Consider the following 19,356-nt stretch of genomic DNA (forward strand, 5'->3'; position numbering starts at 1 on the left):
TATTTAAATATAGCACCTTTTTATTCTAAAGGATTCCAAAGTGTAAACAATGTATAGACATAGATACATGTTAAAATGTCACCCACTGTTTAAATACCTATGCCGAATAGTGGCCCAGTGAGTGGTTCACTTCAGGTTTGTATGCACCTCTCGAACCCTTGATCAGAGATTTTCAGTTAGCAGTGTCTGTTTGGCTCATGCATGCGCCCTATGCCTCCTTGTGCCAGACATCAAGGCTATATATGGGTGCTCAGGCAAACTGCCTTCAGTTCCTTCTTAGCTGCCTCAGCCTGAGACGGAGCCTTAGCATGCACTCTGCCTTGAGTGTGCCTTGGCTTTTATAACTCTCTCAGAATACTTAGTTAGCGTAGTTAGTTTTAGTGTTGTTATAGATAGTTAGTAGAGCTAAGTAGGGAGAGAATCATTTTCTCCTCTCTTTCACTCTGGGGGATTTGTTTCTCCCAGCAGGCCATGCCTGACTCTCTAGGCCTCAAACACTGACTCTCCTGCTGAGAGGCTTCTAAGTGCATCTGTTGCTTGGAGGAGTCTCACATCTCCCAGAAGTACAACTTCTGTTTAGCCATCAAGTCCAGGGTGAGGAAGAACAGGGAGGTTAAGCACTGGCTGTTTGTTATGAAGCGCTCCCTGTTACCAGCGTCTGAGCCAAGTCAGGAGACTCCCCCTATACATCTGTCTCCAGATAGATCCAGCACTCTTTCTATCTCAGCGCAGCATTCCCTTAACACCAAGGAGACTTGGGAAGAGTTAGGGAAAGTTTCCAAAAAAAGAGGAGCATAGACTCTCACCTTAAGAGGCAAGCTGTGAAAAATATCAGGTGTCTGACAAGATCCACAGTCTCTGAAGCCTCGACTTCTCAGCCTGATGCCATTAAGTCGAAGGACTCCTCCTACAATATCAGCGGGACTGTGAAGTCCCACAGCTCCAATGGGACCTTGGTCCCGTGTTCAAGCAAGGAGGGCAGGAATAGACATCCAGGACGGGCACCATCATGTTCGGCCCAGTTGTTGGTACCTAAGCATTCAGATCCTAGCATGCAATGGGGCCAAATACAATTGGCATCAACTTTGATACACCCACCAATGGTACCATTGGCGTCAGTGACCGTGGGCTTGGATACCATGTTGGTACCAATCCCTTACTCGATACCGCAAGAATTAAGATATACAAGAGACCTCTGGATAACAGATGAGCCAGAGTCCCTTCTCCTCATGGGTACTGAGTGTGTCTCGATAGAGAGACCTTGATGTCTGGATTACTGCCCTCCTGTAGCGCAGGACTCACCACCATTTTCTGTGGGGTCCCTCCTGCATTGGATGAGATAAAAGAAAATGAGGAAGACTGTCAGTCAGTGTCCTCTATTTATGTTCAGGGTTCTCTGACATACACCTTCAAGAACCCTTTGTCTGACAGTTACAGGAGGATCGTGCTTACTACCAAGGGTGGTGGAACTAACTCTGCATGCCACTAGCACTTCCATATGGACTCCCCTATAGCCGCATTGGGACCCCAGGGACTGATGTCCTCTCATAGGGAGGCCAGAGTTGTTCAGCCCTATCCTTCTCCTCTCCCCCTCCACCAAGCACAAGAGGAACATTTGAAGGGTGCCCTAGCCTCCTATTCCTCAAACACCTACCACTGCCCACCCTCCTTCCCCTCTGCTTCGGACTGTTCCTCAAGGGATGTTTAGGTGGAGAAGGAACTGAGGGCGTTCGCCCACATACCCCTATATAGTCTCGGTGTCCGGCACAAGGAGGTATAAGATGCGTGCATAGGCCGAACAGACGCAGCTAACTGAAAATCTCTGATCGAGGACTTGAGAGGCACCTGTGCACATGCAGTGGAGCACCCATAGGGGGACACATCTTGAAGATCCACAGTTACTGCACCAGCGGAGTAATCTTCTGGATAGGCCTGAACAGCTTTTTAACAGTGTATATAGGTCAGGAAGCGAAGGATACCATGCATGGGGAAATGAGAGATGGAATGTAGCTATTCAAAAAGGCATTTGGCCAGGCTATAGGGTTAATATCCTGAGGTTGCCAAGCCTACCCAGGATACTATGGTTACGGGACCAGATCATATCTACATAGTTAGCAATCTGACCACTAATGATCAGAACTTCTGGTTTTCATCTTATGTGGGAAAAGATACCTCTGGTGGTGCAATACACTCTACAATTCTATTGGATGATTGGTTCAGCGTTGTCTCAGAGTGATATGTGCCACCCATTGAATAGCCATAGCTACTTCCCACAGCAGCATATGTTTGGCTAGGCCTGAAGCTGGATAACTAACAAAATCAACACGAGCTACATAAGAATACATATAAGCAAGATAATATAGACCATTTATTCTCTCCTACAAAACGTCAGGGCATATGAGTTGGCAATGATAACCTGAGCCAGAAGCTGCTTTTTTTTTTTTTTTAAAATGTTTTTGTTTTGTTTTTTGGGGTTGTTGGTTGGTTGCTTTTTAGAAAAACCCACTGCATTTCAGAAATAACCTGCTCTATAGGCACATATGTCACATTCCTTGAAGAGCAAGGTACTGACCCATGAAGTTAGAGTTAGTAATTAAATGGTTCTCTCTTAGGAAGACGTGATGGAAGCTGTGGAGTCTGGGGTTCTTGTGTGCAACAGAGGCCAGAATCGAAGTCTTTCCAAATGGAAAACAAAGCAATTATGATCTCTAATTTGCTATGTAAGAGACCTGCATGCCCCAAGATGTTGCTGCAACAGAGGAGAGAAACAGAGACAGACTTTCTATCTGTATCTGTAGCAGAATTATTATACGTTTCACTAAAATGACACAATTGCTTAAGATGAAAACATTTGGCATCTGTGCTCAGCTGCAGAAAATTAGCAAGTAAATGTCTCAGATGCTTTTCAGCTCATAGGAATGAATGGAGCTTAGACTACTAAAAAGAATACATTTGGGATACATTCAGTTATTGTCAGAATCATATAGTGTGTTGATTGATTAAACAACTGTGGACCACATTATGGTGATATTCTTTAGTGACTGTTAAATTGTTTGCAAAGTCTTTAACTCTCCTAGCTATGAAGCAACAAAGCTGTATTATTTTCAGATATACAATCTATTTATCAACACTTTCCCCATGCTTACTAAGCAGACACTGAATACGGCAGATATAAATTCAGAACTGATCTTTCTCTAAGCAGCATACACTGTGTTGTGATTAGAGTAGGAAAAATCTGAAAACTGTGATGTTAGGAGTGGAGGGGATTGTTCTCTGATAAATTGCTGGTGTTATTTACTCCAATCAGAAAGTGTTAATGGGTTTACTAATGTAAATCAACTGAAAACATTAATCATTCTGGTCAGTTGTTTAAACAAAGAAAACTCCTGCCCATAGCAGATGTTCAGATAGCTTAATGCTAGAATGTTGCAGTTAATTTTTGGATAATACATGAAGCTAATGTGTTTTTTTCTCCAAAAGTGTTCCTTTTTTTCTCTGCTTCATTCTAATAATGATGTTTTAATTACAAGTTTCACTCGTGATTAAAATTCTGTAGGGGGTTTCCCCCCTTATTCCCCACCTATGTTTTATTAACAGTAGCATGGTAGAGAGTTTGTGATTTAGGCTTTAAAAATGTACATTTCCACTTAAATGATACACATAAGGAAAAAATTTTGCTGGTGTATATGTATGTGCATATATGCCCTCTTAAACCAGTTATGTCTTCTTTCCCAGGTAATATGCACGTGTCGCTGGCTGAAGCCCTGGAGGTTCGGGGAGGGCCGCTGCAGGAAGAGGAAATATGGGCTGTATTGAATCAAAGTGCGGAAAGCCTTCAAGAGTTATTCAGAAAAGGTAACCTCTTGTGCCTTCGGAGTGGTAGCACATACGCTACTGGAGAAATGTTGAGAACAGGTTAAATATCTTTGCTTTAATGAAGTAAAAGCTTGAAGAAATGACAGTATGTTGGCTGCTAATCTGGAGCATCTGGAATGCTGTATAGTTCTTTAGGCATTAAACCACCCTGGGCAAACCTAAGGGCACTCTCTCTTCTCCCTGCAGCCACCTTCCTTTCCCCCTTGCAAATTTTTTACAAATGTAAATTAGGCTCAAAGGTCAGACTTAAGCTGGTCTCTGAAAGAGTACTTGTACCAATGTGGAGAAGTTGTATTTACATGCAGGGCCGGTGCAACCCATTAGGTGACCTAGGCGGTCATCTAGGGCACTAGCATTTGGGGGTGGCATTTTGGGTCCTTCAACGGTGACCGCCGCGGCCGGATCTTCAGCCGCCCCTGTCGTTGGCATTTAGGTGGAGGGACCTGGGGCAAAGGGGTGCGGGGAGGGCCACCTGCAGCAAGTAAGGGGGGGTGCGGCATGCAGGGGAACCGCTCCCCGCCCCAGCTCACCTCTGCTCCGCCTCTTCCCCTGAGCACACCGCCCTGCTCTGCTTCTCTCCCTCCCAGGCTTGCCGCGCCAAACAGCTGACTGGCGCCACAAGCCTGGGAGGCGGGAGAAGTGGAGCGGCGATGGCATGCTCGGGGAGGAGGCGGAGCAGAGGTGAGCTGGGGCAGGGAGCTGCTGCACGGCTTCCCAGGCCAGGGTGAGCTGCTGCAGGGGCGGAGGGCCTCAAGGGGAAGAGGGGGGGAAAGCTGCCACAGGGCTTGAGAGGGGCGCAAGGTGGAAGTTTTGCCTAGGGTGCGAAACATCCTTGCACCTGCCCTGTTTACATGTGCTTTTTTTTTTTGTACATAAATCTGCACATACAGCTATATGTGTAATTCTACTCTGAGAAAATTGGACCCTACTTTGAAAATTCCTTATTTTTGCAACTGTCACAAATCTGCTCATGGTGGGACACCCTCTTTTAGACTGCATGGGGTGGGTACACACATGAGTCCAATTACTCCATCCCAACCCCAGTGGATACTGCAGGGCATCTTTTTAGCAGGCTGGTGCTCACCTTCTGGCAGGGCCTCTTCACTGTCTCGTCCCCTTTCTGTGTCTCTGATGCCACCAAACAGCCCTGAGTCAGCAAAAGGGGTTAAACAAAACAAAAGTAAAGAAAATCTTCCCACCAAGATATGGGCATCTCTTACTTCAGAGCAGTGATACTCAGACTGAGGCTTAGGAGCCACAAGTAGCTCTTTAATGTGTCTCCTGTGGCTCTTTGCCGCACATGATATTAAAACGCTGTGTGATTTAATCATTAACCAATCTAAGTTATTTACCAATCGGGATGCCTTTACTATGTTATTAACCAGTTGTAGAATACTTGGTCAGTCATTTTCCTGTGAGAATTACATATAAATGAAACAATGAATTCATACTACTGTGATTCTTTTGGGTAATGTTGATCACTAATTTGGCTCCTGAACCATTGAGGTGTGAGTATCACTGCTTCAGAGGGATTGTCAATATCCTGGGAGTATCAGTGTGCACTCATAGTTCACTAGGCTCCAGTGCAAAGCTGCAGTTCTTTTTCCCCTTTGACTCGGGGTCTGCACCCTCCTTCTAGGAGTGCTGGGGCTCTGTAAGCTGTCAGTCCCCTCTCCAGGGCTGGAGAAGCTGAAAAGCCTATTCCCTTCCCAAGGTTTCCCTCCATCTGAGTAGAGTTCCTTCTTTTTAACTGTGCCTCCAATCCTGGCTTGATTTGTAGGTGCAGTGGGGCCCAGCCCAAAACAGTTCCGTAACACTATCTGTTCTAGGGAAGGGTTTATTTACACGGTCATAGCTACTTAATAAAGGCCCACTAAAATTTTGTTTTTTTCAAGCATATAATTCCAAATTGTCACTTCATATTTTTTAACAGAAGTGTAAAATAAAACAAAGGAATTGCCATATAGTATCAGACTCACGTTTTGTCCAGGCTGCTGGCTGCAACAGTGGCCAGTACTGGTTGCTCAGATCATCTCACATTAGGGAGATGTGGGATTTTCCTGATCTCTAATATTTAGAGGTTGGTTTAAGCCCTGAAGCATGAGGTTTAATTTTCCTTCCAAAATTATTGTCAGTTAGGATAACTAGGGATATTATTGATATACATGTAAATATCCGATTCTTTTTAATCTTGCTAAATTCTTGGCCTCAATGACTTTCTGTGGTAATGAGTTCTACAGTCTAATTATGCGTTGTGTCAAACATATTTCCCTTTATCGGTTTGAATCTGCCATCTTTTAATTTAAATGAATGTGTTCTTGTTCTTGTGTTACATGGCAGGGAGGGCAGAAGTTTCTATTCTACTTTCTTTATGCCATTCATTATTTTATATACTTTTATAATTCTTTCTTCCTGAGGCAAACTAGTGAATGCTTTTTCAGAAAGTGACTTGGACAAAAACAAACTGTGGGCCCGCTCTGATGACTAGTCCTGCTGGTTTCAATGGGGCTATTCATGTGAGTAAACTTTTGTAGGATAAGGCCTTGTTGTAGCATTTTTTGGAAGGCTCAGATGAATCAGAAATTTCAGAGTTCAAAATGTGGGTCATCTATACTGGACAATAATTTTGTTTTAAAGGGTTACAAAGAAAGTTATGAAAAAACTTTTTCAGTTCACAAATGGGACAGCTTTTCAAATGTATTTAAAGAACTGGAATAAATCTTTCAAACTCATTAGGCTTTTAATCTTGCAGTAACAAGAGGCTTGTTAGCCAATTCTTTTGAAGTACATAATGGGCAATAATCAGAAGAAATTACTACGTAGTGACTCTAGGATTATTTTAGAACAAGCATGATTTTCATGTAAAGTGCTCCTATTAATTCCTACCGCACAATTATTTTCAGAGGTAAAAATTGCCTGTGGAAAATGATTTCAGTTGAGTTCATCTGCAGTAATTGAGAGGAGATTTTCTGTTTGTTGTCCTAAAGTAGGGTTTTTCTTTCAAATTTTTTAATTTTTTTTTTTAAAGACCACCACCACCAACAACCCAGCCTTATAATAAAAAGCACAGTCAAAGCTGATTAATCAACGCTTAGTTTATTTGTATGTCTGTACTTGAAAGGTTTAATTAGGAATGTAGCCTGTAGTACGGTGATACTCAGACCTCAGTGGTTCAGGAGCCAAATTAGCGATCACCATCACCCAAAAGAACCACAGTAGTTTGAATTCATTGTTTCATTTACTATAGTACTATTCATATTTAAGCAGTATGAAGAGGAAAATATTTTCTTTTTAATGTATATTATTCTCACAGCAAATAAGTTAATATCTTAGTGCAAGTTGATAACTTAATTGGTTAATAGCATAGTAAAAGCATCCTGATTTTTAATAACTTAAGGCATGTCTAAACTTACCTCCGGAGTGATCGATCCAGCGGGGGTCAATCTATCACATTTAGTGAAGGCATGATAAATCAATCGCTGAGCGCTCTCCTGTCAACTCCAGTTCTCCACCGGAGCAAGAAGCGCAGGCGGAGTCAAGGGGGGGCGGCATCAGCAGTCGACCTACCACAGTGAAGAAACTGCGGTAAGTAGATCTAAGTACGTCGACTTCAGCTACATTATTCACGTAGCTGAAGTTGCATAACTTAGATCGATTCTCCCCTGCTCCTCCCAGTGTAAACCAGGTGACAGATTAGTTAATAATTAAGTCACAGTGTTTTAATATCATGTGTTTCAAAGAGCTGTAGGAGATGCATTAAACAACCACTTGTGGCTCGAGAGCAGCAGTCTGAGTATTCCGGCTGTAGTTACTGTGAAGGATTTTACTAGCCCAGGTCCAATTGAGTTTGTTGATTTTTTATATATATATTATCTTGATAACATAAAGGTTTAAGAAAACACTACTCTCAACCTTCTGCCCTCACACACTAGCTGTTTTTGAGGGTTGTACATCTGTTATATTCTTTGGAGCCTCAGTTCTTCTCTTTATGCTCCCCAAAACCTCTGTACGTGAGTGATCTTGAAATGCAACCTTTCAGCTCAGACCCCTTATGGCGTCCCATTGAATTTGAAGTTACTGTTATGTAACACACTGTGTTATCTGACATACTATTGTTATTTCCTATTCTAAATATATATTGTGTATTCCATTTTTAATTATTACTGGAAATGCAGGGAGGTAGCTATTACTAGATATTGACTCTTCTATGGCAAATGCTGTGTGTGTGTGTGTGTGTGGTCTTGAGGATTTTTGGTGGGAGAAGATTACAGGAAGTTGATATCATTCAGAAATGCTTAGATTCAAATGTTCTGTTTCCATACACTGGTGATTATTAAGCTGACAAATCTATTTATAAAAAGCCTTATTTATAGCACCATGAGAGACACCTGTCTTACACTTGAGATTGACCACCAGTTGATTAAAAACATAGTTAATATAAATGAATGGGAATCAGCAGTAACCCCACAAGCATAACAAAAACCAAATAGAGTATTGTGCAGATCAAATGCACTCACCCCCACTAAATGCAACCTCTCAAACAGTATTTCCCACCCCAAAAGCTCCTTTAAAGAGATTAGCTGTGCAATGTGCCCTGAATGTCGGCAGATTTGGGCTAGCAAGGGGCTGGAGGGAGCACATTCTGAAGGAAAGGGACTCTTACAGATAGTGACCTGCAAGTATTCCCATGCTCTGTTACAAAGAGAATTCCACCTCCACAGACTGCAGCTGTGGCAATCAAACCATTTAGCTCTTTAGAGGTCACAATCAACACCTGAAGTTTGACCTGAAACAAACCATTTCACGTAGTTTCTGCTCACTTTTTAAAATAAAATAAATCAATAAAAAAGACTAGATTCACCAACTGGCCAGAGGAGGAGCGGGTGGTGCTGCTGCTCCCATCACCACCTTCCTTATAAGCCGTAGCCCAGTGGTTTGGCCACCCACCTGGGATGTACGAGGCCTAGATTCAGTTCTCCCCTATGCCTGATATGGAAAGGGCATGTGAAATTTGTGCCATATTCGCACATAGTTTTGTGGTGACCAAAACTGCATTTTTTTCAAATAAAAGATTTGTCCAAAAAAATTTACCCAGCTATAATGATCATGCAATGACATACAACCCTAAACTAACCAGGCTCCGAGGTTGACCATATTAGAGACACACTGTCATAGGTCGACCCTGCCTGGAGCGCCTTTCCGCAACATGACATATGAACCTGCCTCAGTTTCCCTCTTTTAGAGTCCCCAAAAATAGTCCGAATAGTCTTTCTGAGTACAAAGAGTGCTTGTGGGATTAATTTATTACAAAAGAAACCCCTGTGCACATAAGCCATAATAAATCAAGTCCCCAAACCATAGTCCAGACAGTATATCCAGTAAAGCCACAGCATCCGTCTCCATGCCCTAGCTATCTGATATGACCCTGTAGTCCTGCTTTGAGCAGGGGGTTGGACTAGATGATCTCCTGAGGTCCCTTCCAACTCTAATAATCTATGATACCATGCTGCACTCCTAGCCTCAGTCCTCTCTGGCCCTCTACTTCAGCACTCCAAGGGCCAGCAGCCATCTCTCTCTACTTCTCTTAGCCTTCAGCTCTCTCTCACCTTCTCTGGCCCAGGCCCTTTTCAGCCTCCCGGCACTGGCTTTGCATCAGGAAAGTCAGCCAAGTAACCCCGCCACTGGATCCCTAGCTCTCAGCCCTTTTCAGTCTTCTGGCTTTGGCTCATGAAAGACAATAGGCCAGCCTCTCTGCTGGCTTCCGGATAATTCCTCCCTCTTTCCCTGGAGGATCTTCAGAGAGCTTTCCTCAGAGACCTCCTTCAGTCTCCTCTTTCCAAGTCTCTCTCCCGGCAAGGAAGAGAAATCCAGTGATTCTTCCTGATAGCCCCAGCTGCTGCCCTGCCTTCTTAATTGGCCAAACAGGATGTACCTGCTCTGGCACAGGGGAGCTGGACTTTTTTCCTTTACAGGGGCCAGCCATCCTGAAACACGCTCCTTAAGAGTAACATCTTTCAGTTATTTACCCTCAAATCACAAAACATCACCTCTGTTTTACCTGGATTGAACCAGAAGCATGCCTCAATCTCATCCATGCTTGACTGTATTGTCTGGGTCAGAAGAGAGAGAAAAATCTAACAGTTGACTCTCACCGGGATACTGAAGACACCTGCCTTTCACTTTTCTAACAGCTTTGGGGTATATATGTTGAACAAGGGAGAGGACAGAATAGAATCCAGCAGAGTTCCAAATGAGAATGTCATCGGAGTAGAAGCACGTGCCCAAACCCAACCTTTTGGGATTTCCATTAGTTCCTTCCAAGGTTCTCAGGCACATGAGCAATACCTCATAATCAACAGTACCAAAGGCAGCCAATTGTCGGCAGACGTTGAACAATCACTATTGTAACATGGCTAATTTCAGAAATTATTTTTTCCATGTAATGGAAGAAGATTGGCCCAAACAAACTACTACTATGAATTTGATAACTTCTTTACTTCCGAAAGTCTTGACTGTTTTCAATGTAGCCTTCTGCATTTTTTATGTTTGAGCCCAGAACCATATGCCCACTCAAGTTTTAAATAAAAAACAAAGATGAAATTACTTCTTATATTGTTTACCATAGGTGAATTACAGTGTGAATAATTCAATAGCCTGTGTGTGTGTATATATAGATATAGATACATGTACATTATTGTGCCTACCCTTATTTACAATTCTAGCAGATGACAGGATCATTAAATCCTAGAACTCTAGGGCTGGAAGTGACCATGAGAGTTCAACTAGTTCATTACCCCATCTGCCCACACTGGGGCAGGATTAAGTACACCTAGACCCTCCCTGATAGGTGTGTATCTAACCTGTTCTTAAAACTTTCAGTGATGGGGCTCCACAACCTCCCGAGGTAACCTATTTCAGTGCTTAAATATCTTTGTAGTTAGAAAGCTTTTGCCAATTCCTAACCTAAATCTCTTGCTACAAATTAAGCTTATTACTTCTTGTCTTCTCACTGGATATGGAGAACAATTGATCACCATCCCCTTTATAACAACCTTATACATTATTTGAATCCTACTACTATATCTTTAAATACTATGTCTTCTTATGTAGACTAAATGTGCCCAGTTCTTTCAACCTTTCCTTATAAGTCCTGTTTTCTAAACCTCTTGCTGCTCTCCTATGGCTGTCTCCATTTTCCAATTAAAGGCACTTAATAAATTGTTTCCATAGCTAATAAGTAATGAAAAAATGGTTTGGAATGTCCTATCACTAAAAGACAAATTTAAAAAAATCAGCTCTGGACATTGAATTGGCTGCATGTTGTATGATAAGTTATTAAGTGGAGGAGAAAATCAGGCAATCTGGTATTGCTAGTTAGAGTAGGGATAATATTTAGATTAATCTGTAGATAGATTTGAAAAAGATGATCCTAGACCTCCTCCTGCTTAATTACCAGCAACAATAATTTTGTTGTTTAGAGGGTGTTTCAGCTGTTTCAGACATGCTGGATCATGCACCCTGTGCTCCATGAGGTCAGAAGTAACAAGGCTTTCAGGTGCAATATCTTTGGTGTGTGTCTGTAGAAATGAAAAGAGCATGTCATGTTTTTTGTTGCCAAGAAAAAATAAACCAGGAATCACCTGCTTCAACTAGATAATTTGTGAATAATCACCAAAATTAAAGGTAGAAAGGACCTAATATGTAACCTGGTCCAATCCTATATCAAGGTTTGTATGGTGGGGACAGAAAAACGTGTATCAGGTGCAAAAAATGGGGAGCTGAGGTGAAACAGACAACCAGTAGGACCAGGCAAAGTTGAATGAATTAAAAATAATACCAGAGTGGAGTGGAGAGAGACCAGGCCAGCTTGCAAATTGTGGCTGTATGGAAGAAAGAGCATGTACGTGCATGCACTGCAATATTACAAAACATTGGTGGTGGGGAAGTAGTAATTATGTTTTTCTAGGACCTGATACTCCTAGCTGAAGTCATAGTCATAGTATTAAAACTACTAGCAGACCCCTAATAAAAAAAAACTCCTTCCCTGTCTCTCCACTACTCTGAAAAGGGAGTTAACTGCAACAGGTCACAGTGTACGCTCCCGCCTTGTGCTGTTGTAACTATGTTGCTGGTGTGTTGGGGGTACGGAGACAGGGATCTCCCTGCCCCTCTCCTTTCCTACCCACCTGAACATGGAGAGGATGTAGCAGTTCTGCAGAGCCTGTTTCTGTCTATGCACAGAAACAGTGGTATGGTGCACCATCTACTCCCTTCTGCTGGATTGCAGAATGGGGAATAATCTGGCCCTGACTAAAGACTTGTAGGTCACTTTCCTGACCTCCCACAACCTGGCCTTGGCATACCCTTAAAAAACGGTGCCATCCATAGAACAGGGCATTGAGAAAGATGAATATTATGAAACTGTTACATGGAGAGGCTTTTCTCTGTTTTTACTGTTTGCTAATGGTCACACAGAAAAAGGTGGGGACGGGTGAAACAAAATAAAGTTGTATCTGATAAAATTTATAGTCATAAAAGGGACACTTTATGGAGGGATTGAAGAGAGAAAGAGTGTGTGTGTGTGTACCTTGCATTTGTATTGCATACTGTTTACCTGAATAATCTCCGTGGTTTTATTGCCTTTAAAACCAGTTCTCTCTCTCTTTTTTTAAACTGAACTACACTGTTTATCTGCTCTCACAAGTGTTTTGTTACCAAGCTGCATAGTTCTGGAATTAGCTCAGAAGGCTGGCAACTATAGCACAGTAAAGACCAGTGGACACATAATTGATCAGAAGCCATACCAAAAATTCCAGTGGTTTTGAAAGGATTATTTGGAGATGGTTCTTGTAAAGATTATTCCTGTATTTTGGTTAGAAGGAAGGAACCTCTCAGAGGATGTTTCCCTTATTGCTGTTAAGAGTTCTTCTGGAGAAGCAAAACAAGAAGAACTTCGGAGCAGGCATGAAGAAGCTTAATAATTAGTGAAAGATTTTTTCGCCCTCTCCCTGACCTCGGGAGAAGCTCCTATGCCTCTAGGACAGTGATTCTCAAACTTTTGTACTGGTGACCCCCTTCACATAGCAAGCCTCTGAGTGCGACTGCCCCTCCCGCCTTATAAATTAAAAACTCTTCTTAAAATACTTAACAGTATTATACATGTTGGAGGCGAAGCGGGGTTTAGGGTGGAGGCTGACAGCTCATGACCCCCCCATGTAATAACCTTATGACCCCCTGAGGGGTCCCGACTCCCAGTTTGAGAACTCCTGCTCTAGGAAAAGGTCATTCACTTTCTTTGTTCCTGGCTTAATGACTATGTTGTTTGAAATTACTTTTGTTGATATTCTGCTTTAGAAGCTCCCAGTCAGTTACCTTCCCTATGTTTCTGGAAATAAATGTCCAGCCTGAAATGAAAAGGAAGAAAAGAAAAAGGTCAGAGGACATATTTTTATTCCTATGTCTAAATTGGTTGAACTACATTAATTTGTAGATTGAAATGAAGCCTGTCAGTGCTCTAGGACCAAATCCTGGTCCCAGAGTATAACCGAGGCAGCAAGGGTGTGTGCTGAAGAACTCTTTAGGGGTTGGCAGAACAAGGAATCCACTTGGTGGTCTGTACTGTGGCCTCAGGACTGCTATAACCCCCAAGTCCATATATCCTCCCATATACAATAAATGAGTGTGCAGTGGAGAGGAGAACTGCTATAATCAGGATCCGCTTGCCCCACACACTTCATAACACCCTCTTTGTGCTTGGGGCACAAGCTGCACCTATGGATCATAGCTCCATGGCCATATCCCTGGTCACATCCCCCTACATGGGGTCTTGGGCATCCTATCTACAGTCTCTCTTTTGCTGAGCAGAACAGTATTGGTTCTGCTGAAGTGAGTGTCCTGCAGAGCAGGCAGCAGGATTTACTGACTGATAATAAGCATTGCATTTGTATTGCTCCTGAATTCCCCTTTTATTTCAAGTAGTGAGTATAGGGAATATATCATTATTCCATTAATATAAATTGGTGTTCAGAATTATTTTTGCCTTAATTCGAAGTATAGTAATTTGGAATATCAGAGTTTGAATTCCCAACGAGTAGTCCTTATACAGTAATAACTGTATACTACATATGTTCATATGATAAACTTGAAACCTTTATTTTTGTAATGTAGCATATATATGGGAACCTTAAGCTGTATATATATTCGTAAGCACCCATACTGTCTTCATGCCATAGTAGATGGTAAAAAGAGAATGTTTATTTGTCTTTTCCCCAAAGATAGAACCCCACCAGGCTAACCAAATCATAAACACCCAGAAGAAAGTTCTGAGATATTTTGTCAAGTGTTTGAATAAAAAGCTACAAAAACTGCTTCTACTTCTCTATGGTCTCCCAGCGATGGCACATCAGGCACATTTACATGTTATCAGGAACTGCTAGTGGAATAATATTTTAAATGAGAAATACCCATGGAAGTCATATTTCCTAATTCATGTAAGTATATTTTTTTGGAATACTTGCACAGAATACTTCCGATGAAGGAATCTGCCATACTTTACATGTTAAATCCCAGGTGTCAAAGGTTTGCAAATTATTCAATGATCCTGGGATGAGCATTTTTTGCTATATGTTTTCAGCTAAATTTTTTCAGTCTTTAAAACTTTGTTTTTCCATTATAACAATAAAAAAAAAGTTTGTTTATCCACAGTTAGTTGGCATCTAGTTCACAATGAAGAATATTTTCTTCAAGGCATCTGAAGAAAAGTGTTTTTACAAGCATGTCTTCTAATTCAGAAATATGAGCAGAGTGTCTGTGCAAGCTTTTCTTCAAAAGGATTTTTAATGTATGGGTTCAGTTACATGACAGGCAGTAATTACTTTGAAGAAGGCCTTGAGGTTTATTGAGTAAATGATCTGGGTTTTTTTAAGTCTGTAAATGCATATTTAAAGGATAGCTTTTACAATACCAAGTCACAATATGTTTCTAAAGCAGTTGTACAAAATTGATGTATCACCTTCTATGTTTTTTTAAAAAGAAAAGTTTTAGTGTTGCTGTCCAACACACGTTATTTGTGCTATCTGTAGTTTTAATTGAAGCTTGAAAAATCCACTCACAAAGAACACCTACTTAGCTTTCATGAGTGAGTCCTATTAGCTTCTTCAGAATTTGACTTGATTTAAAACAAAAATTCCAGTTCTTCTGGTTGTGAAAATGGTCTTCCAGATATGAATATAGTGTAAACCAATGCAGTGGTGGCTCTCAAAATGTCCAGAGACTATCAGAGCCTTTACTGGTGCTCTTTGCTTTGCAAAACAGCGGCGGAGTGAAATTAAATACTCCAGTTTTGCTCCTGGTATTCAGAAACCTATGGGAATCGTGGTCCATTGGATAGAAGACTAGCCTGATAGTCAAAAGATGTGGGTTTTATTCCAAGCATAGTCACTGACCTGCTCTGTTAAAGTAAGTGATTCATCCCACATTTCTGTACATTAGTTTCTGGCTGTAGAATGGGAATAGTGAGGTTTGTAAAAGGTGTTGAGATCTGTGGATGAAAAGCAATCTGTTAAGAGCTAATTGTTTCTTTATTATAATTACCATAACGGATTTAGTGCAGGACTCAGATGAATGTTTCTTGGCACATGCAGTGCCCTAATGGCATGACTCTTGCCACAGAGAGGGGACCCCGAGTCAAGAAGTATTTCAAAGAGGAAGTTGGATGTTTGTCCTGCCTTTCGCAACATGAAAGTGTTAGTGTCACAGGAACACCAGTAGCAGGAATTGAGCTGCCTATGCGTTTTCTTCCAACCGTAAACAAGTGTTTTTTCATTTAATTATTTTGTCCCTGCTATTGTTTCCCTGGGGATATTTCCTCTTTGTTCTAGCTCACCAATAAGCAGACAGTGAGGCCAGGTAAAATCAGGGGAAGAAAGATGGCCAGTGACAACAGTGAGTAGGGTGACTTGCAGCAAGTAACATCAGAGGGGGGAAAAATACACTTCTGACTTTCTCCCAGAGCTACTTCCTGAGACAGGGGTCCTTCCCATGTTGAAGGAGCCATTGCCTTTGGGGATTGTGTGGGAGTGTACCAAGAAATGATCTTCCTACTAGCATAGTAACTGTTACATCATTTTAGTAGCTCATGAAACTGCCAAGAACTGGATCAATTTCAAGCTGCACCTAGGGGCTGGTTGGGAAACCTAAGAGAGGCAGCAGAGGAAGGCCCTGGATGTATTCACTGTGAAAGTAAACTTAAAAAACACAACCTGGAACTTGGAAGAGGGGTAGATTCATATCCCACGCTTGGAGCACACAGAAAGTTCTGTAGTGCAAGGATGACAAAGTATGTGCACCTTCCAGCAGCCAGAGAGTTTGAAGGGTTGAGTGGGGGTTTTAAATTTGATCAGGCATCTTTTACCCTGAGTAGGGTCAAGAGACAATACTCTGGCAACACCTCAAGCACCGTTCACTTCTTACCAGCTTGAGAAAGAAGACATGGGGACTTAGCTTTTCACATGAATATTGCCCCTGTACAGTTGCACCCTTCATCTTAGTTGGGTCCCCTGGCTCTTAGGAGTCAGCTATAATTTTTGAAGGTCTATATAGATAGATGGGTGGGTGCGAACAGAGAGTTGTGAGGAGAAACTGATATGATAAGTTAGAAAAGAAGTAGGGGTATTGAGAAAGTGAGAGACATCGGGAGTCCAGACAGAAAACATACGAGAAGAGGTAGAGAAAGAGTTATAAGGGAATAGAGAGAGTGTGAAAAAAAGAGGAAATGGCTGCTGAAGGTCATGATGTACACCATGATCTATTAAAGGAAAGAAAAGATACACAAAGTGAAGAGAAGACAGGAAGAAAAAGAAGACAAAACAAAAGCAAAAGAGGTATGTCTACACTGGACTTGGAGTTGTTACTTACAGTTTGGATAAGATACATTCACAGTAGCTCTGATTATCCTAGCATGCTAAAAACACAAGTGTAGCTGAAGGGACATGAGCAGCAAGAGGGGTTAGCTGCCCTGAATTCTTACTTACAGGTTCAGATGGGGTTGTGATCTGCCTAGCCTGGTCTTCCACTTGCGCCGCCAGGGCTACGCTTCTGTTTGTAGCATATTAGCTTAATCAGAGCTAGCATGGGTATGCCTAGCTAAGCTGGAAATTACACCTGTAGCTCTAGCCTAGACATACCCCTACTAAATACCTTTTAAAAATGTATTAAATAGATGACCAACTGTCTGTATTGCAATGAAATATAAGAAACAGTAAACAGTGACTAACTGTTTATTCTGTAAAATTGAGGAGTATGGCTGTGTGTGTGGTAGGAAAGATTTTTTATTTATTTATATATTTTTGTCCTGAAATAATAAACTGAGTCTTTGGAGTAGGTGTCCAATAAATATTTCAAGCCCTCGTAAAAATAGGACTTTCTCTGACTCCAGGCCTAATTCATTGCCTTTATTGGAGTTACAATGAAGATAAATTTTGATCCCCTATTTTCAGCTCACGAGGTGTGTTTGTGTAAAAATCCTTGTGGTACAGAAAGGTAATTTATAGATGGAGTCTAGCCATAACTCTAAGTTTCCTTACTTGTTTGAGCCAGACCCTTAACATTGCTTTAAAATATTTGGGTTTTGCGGTTTTAATATGAATTAAAGAAATTTTTTTTTCCAAATCCCGTAATTAACTGCAGTGTGTGTTTTGGAAGAGTGACAGCAATAAACTTTAGAAATAAAGTTGCCTTAATTTATTATATAGCATAACATACCTTTTTCATATTTCAAGATAATTAAGAGAGTTCTTCCATCTCTATGTTTGTTGATTTAGGTCCTGAGCCTCCAGCCATTGCAGTAAATTAGAGTTTTCTAGCTGGCTTAAGAAGGGAGCATGATAAGACTCTTAATACAGTAAAAATTAAATGAAGAAAGGTCTGACCAAACAGATTTTTTAAGATTCACTTTTCAGTTGATTGGAGTGACTTTTGGTTATTTTGGTCAAATGTGGTGTCTCCTCAACTTCTTGCTGGTGATTTTTTTGTTTATTTGTTTGGGATTTTTGGGGGGGGGTGGGGAGGGGGGTTTTGGTTTTGGTTTTTGGTAGCTCTCCTGTTGTATCTTCCGAAGTTTATGACTGCAATTCTGCATAATGAGAAAGCTTTCTGAATACTGGAATGGGAATGTTGGTTTTAAATAGGCTATGTGAATAGAAGGCATATGTAAAAGTAAAATGTTTCTTACTATGAGTTTATGGAGGCTTGGTGCCCTGATCTTGGTTGAGTCCTCTAGGTGCTACTCAAATGAAAATAATAATAAATCAATTGATTACTCTTTGGTGGTAGACAGAAAGTTTCCCAATGTGAAGTGTGTCTACAACCAGGAATCGCTAGTATAGAAAGGAGTCTTACGTGGGAAGGGAATTGATTTCCATGGAAGTCCATTGCAGTCAAAGGCTGCAGAAATGGGCCAAATACATGAAGTCTGTAGGTTTGGAATTCTCTTCCCACCCATATATACATCACTATTTATGCAGCTTAATAAATGGAAATTCAGTTGATAATTTGTTTTACAGCTTGATAAAATGCATGTATTAGGGCCTTTCAAACACTTAAATACACATTAGAGATACTTTTCAGACTATGTTATAGAAGAGCAGCCTTAATTTCATTTGACACAAATTGAGGTGACATCAGTGTGTTTAATTCATTTTCTTTTAAACTCTTGCACAAGTTATTCAGATATTTCTCATACAAATTTTGCTTTTCTTCAGTCTTGCTTACACCAATCTACAGTTGATGGATTAGTCAGTCCCATTACACTAAAGGCAGGTAAAAACAATGAAGTTACTCCATTTCAGATCTTTGAGTAGAATTTATTTACCCCAAGATTGGGAAAGCACAAAACAGGCATAACTAGTTAGCACTTCAAGACTGGTCTCTTTCTCCCTATATTGTTCATTCCCACCCACCTGCAGGGAACCACATTTCCTTAGGACTTTCAGTGCCATCTTAAACATGAAAGAGGGCCAGTAAGTTTCTCATATCTCAAGCCAAGAAGCATCAACTGATCACTGATGTATGGAACCACAATTTTTGCTCTCCTGCTGTATGCCCTGCGATGAAAGTGATTCATTCAGACTTATTAGAGCTTTTACACTCTGACCTTCTGTAAGGGAGAGGGATAGCTCAGTGGTTTGAGCATTGCCCTGCTAAAGCCAGGGTTGTGAGGTCAGTTCCTGTGGAAGCCATCTAGGGAACTGGGGTAAAAATCTATCTGGGGATTGGTCCTGCTTTGAGCAGGAGGTTGGACTAGATGATCTCCTGAGGTCCCTTCCAACCCTGATATATTTTAAAAAAAAAATTCTAATACCAAGCATGGGATAAATGTTGTTGTCTCTCCACAAAGTCAACCAATTAAAGTCTGAAGTGAAGAACAGAAGAGGTAATTTTTTGAAAAAAGCTCTTGTTGGCTTCTTGCCACATCTTGGAGAG

The 19,356-nt window shown here is 41.3% G+C and overlaps 1 protein-coding gene across 9 annotated transcripts in view; it reads left to right on the forward strand.

Moving 5' to 3' along the window:
• Positions 1-19,356, forward strand: part of PTPN13 (protein tyrosine phosphatase non-receptor type 13) — a 183,184-nt gene that overhangs the window by 35,337 nt on the left and 128,491 nt on the right. For all 9 annotated transcript variants that reach the window (XM_050946769.1, XM_050946772.1, XM_050946774.1 and 6 more), the window contains exon 2: positions 3,736-3,855. In XM_050946769.1, the coding sequence (XP_050802726.1) occupies positions 3,741-3,855 (115 nt within the window). In that variant the 5' untranslated portion in view covers positions 3,736-3,740. The remainder of the gene's footprint in view (positions 1-3,735; positions 3,856-19,356) is intronic.

This window comes from Gopherus flavomarginatus, chromosome 3 (assembly GCF_025201925.1).
Source record: "Gopherus flavomarginatus isolate rGopFla2 chromosome 3, rGopFla2.mat.asm, whole genome shotgun sequence".
NCBI classification, from domain to species: Eukaryota; Metazoa; Chordata; order Testudines; family Testudinidae; genus Gopherus; species Gopherus flavomarginatus.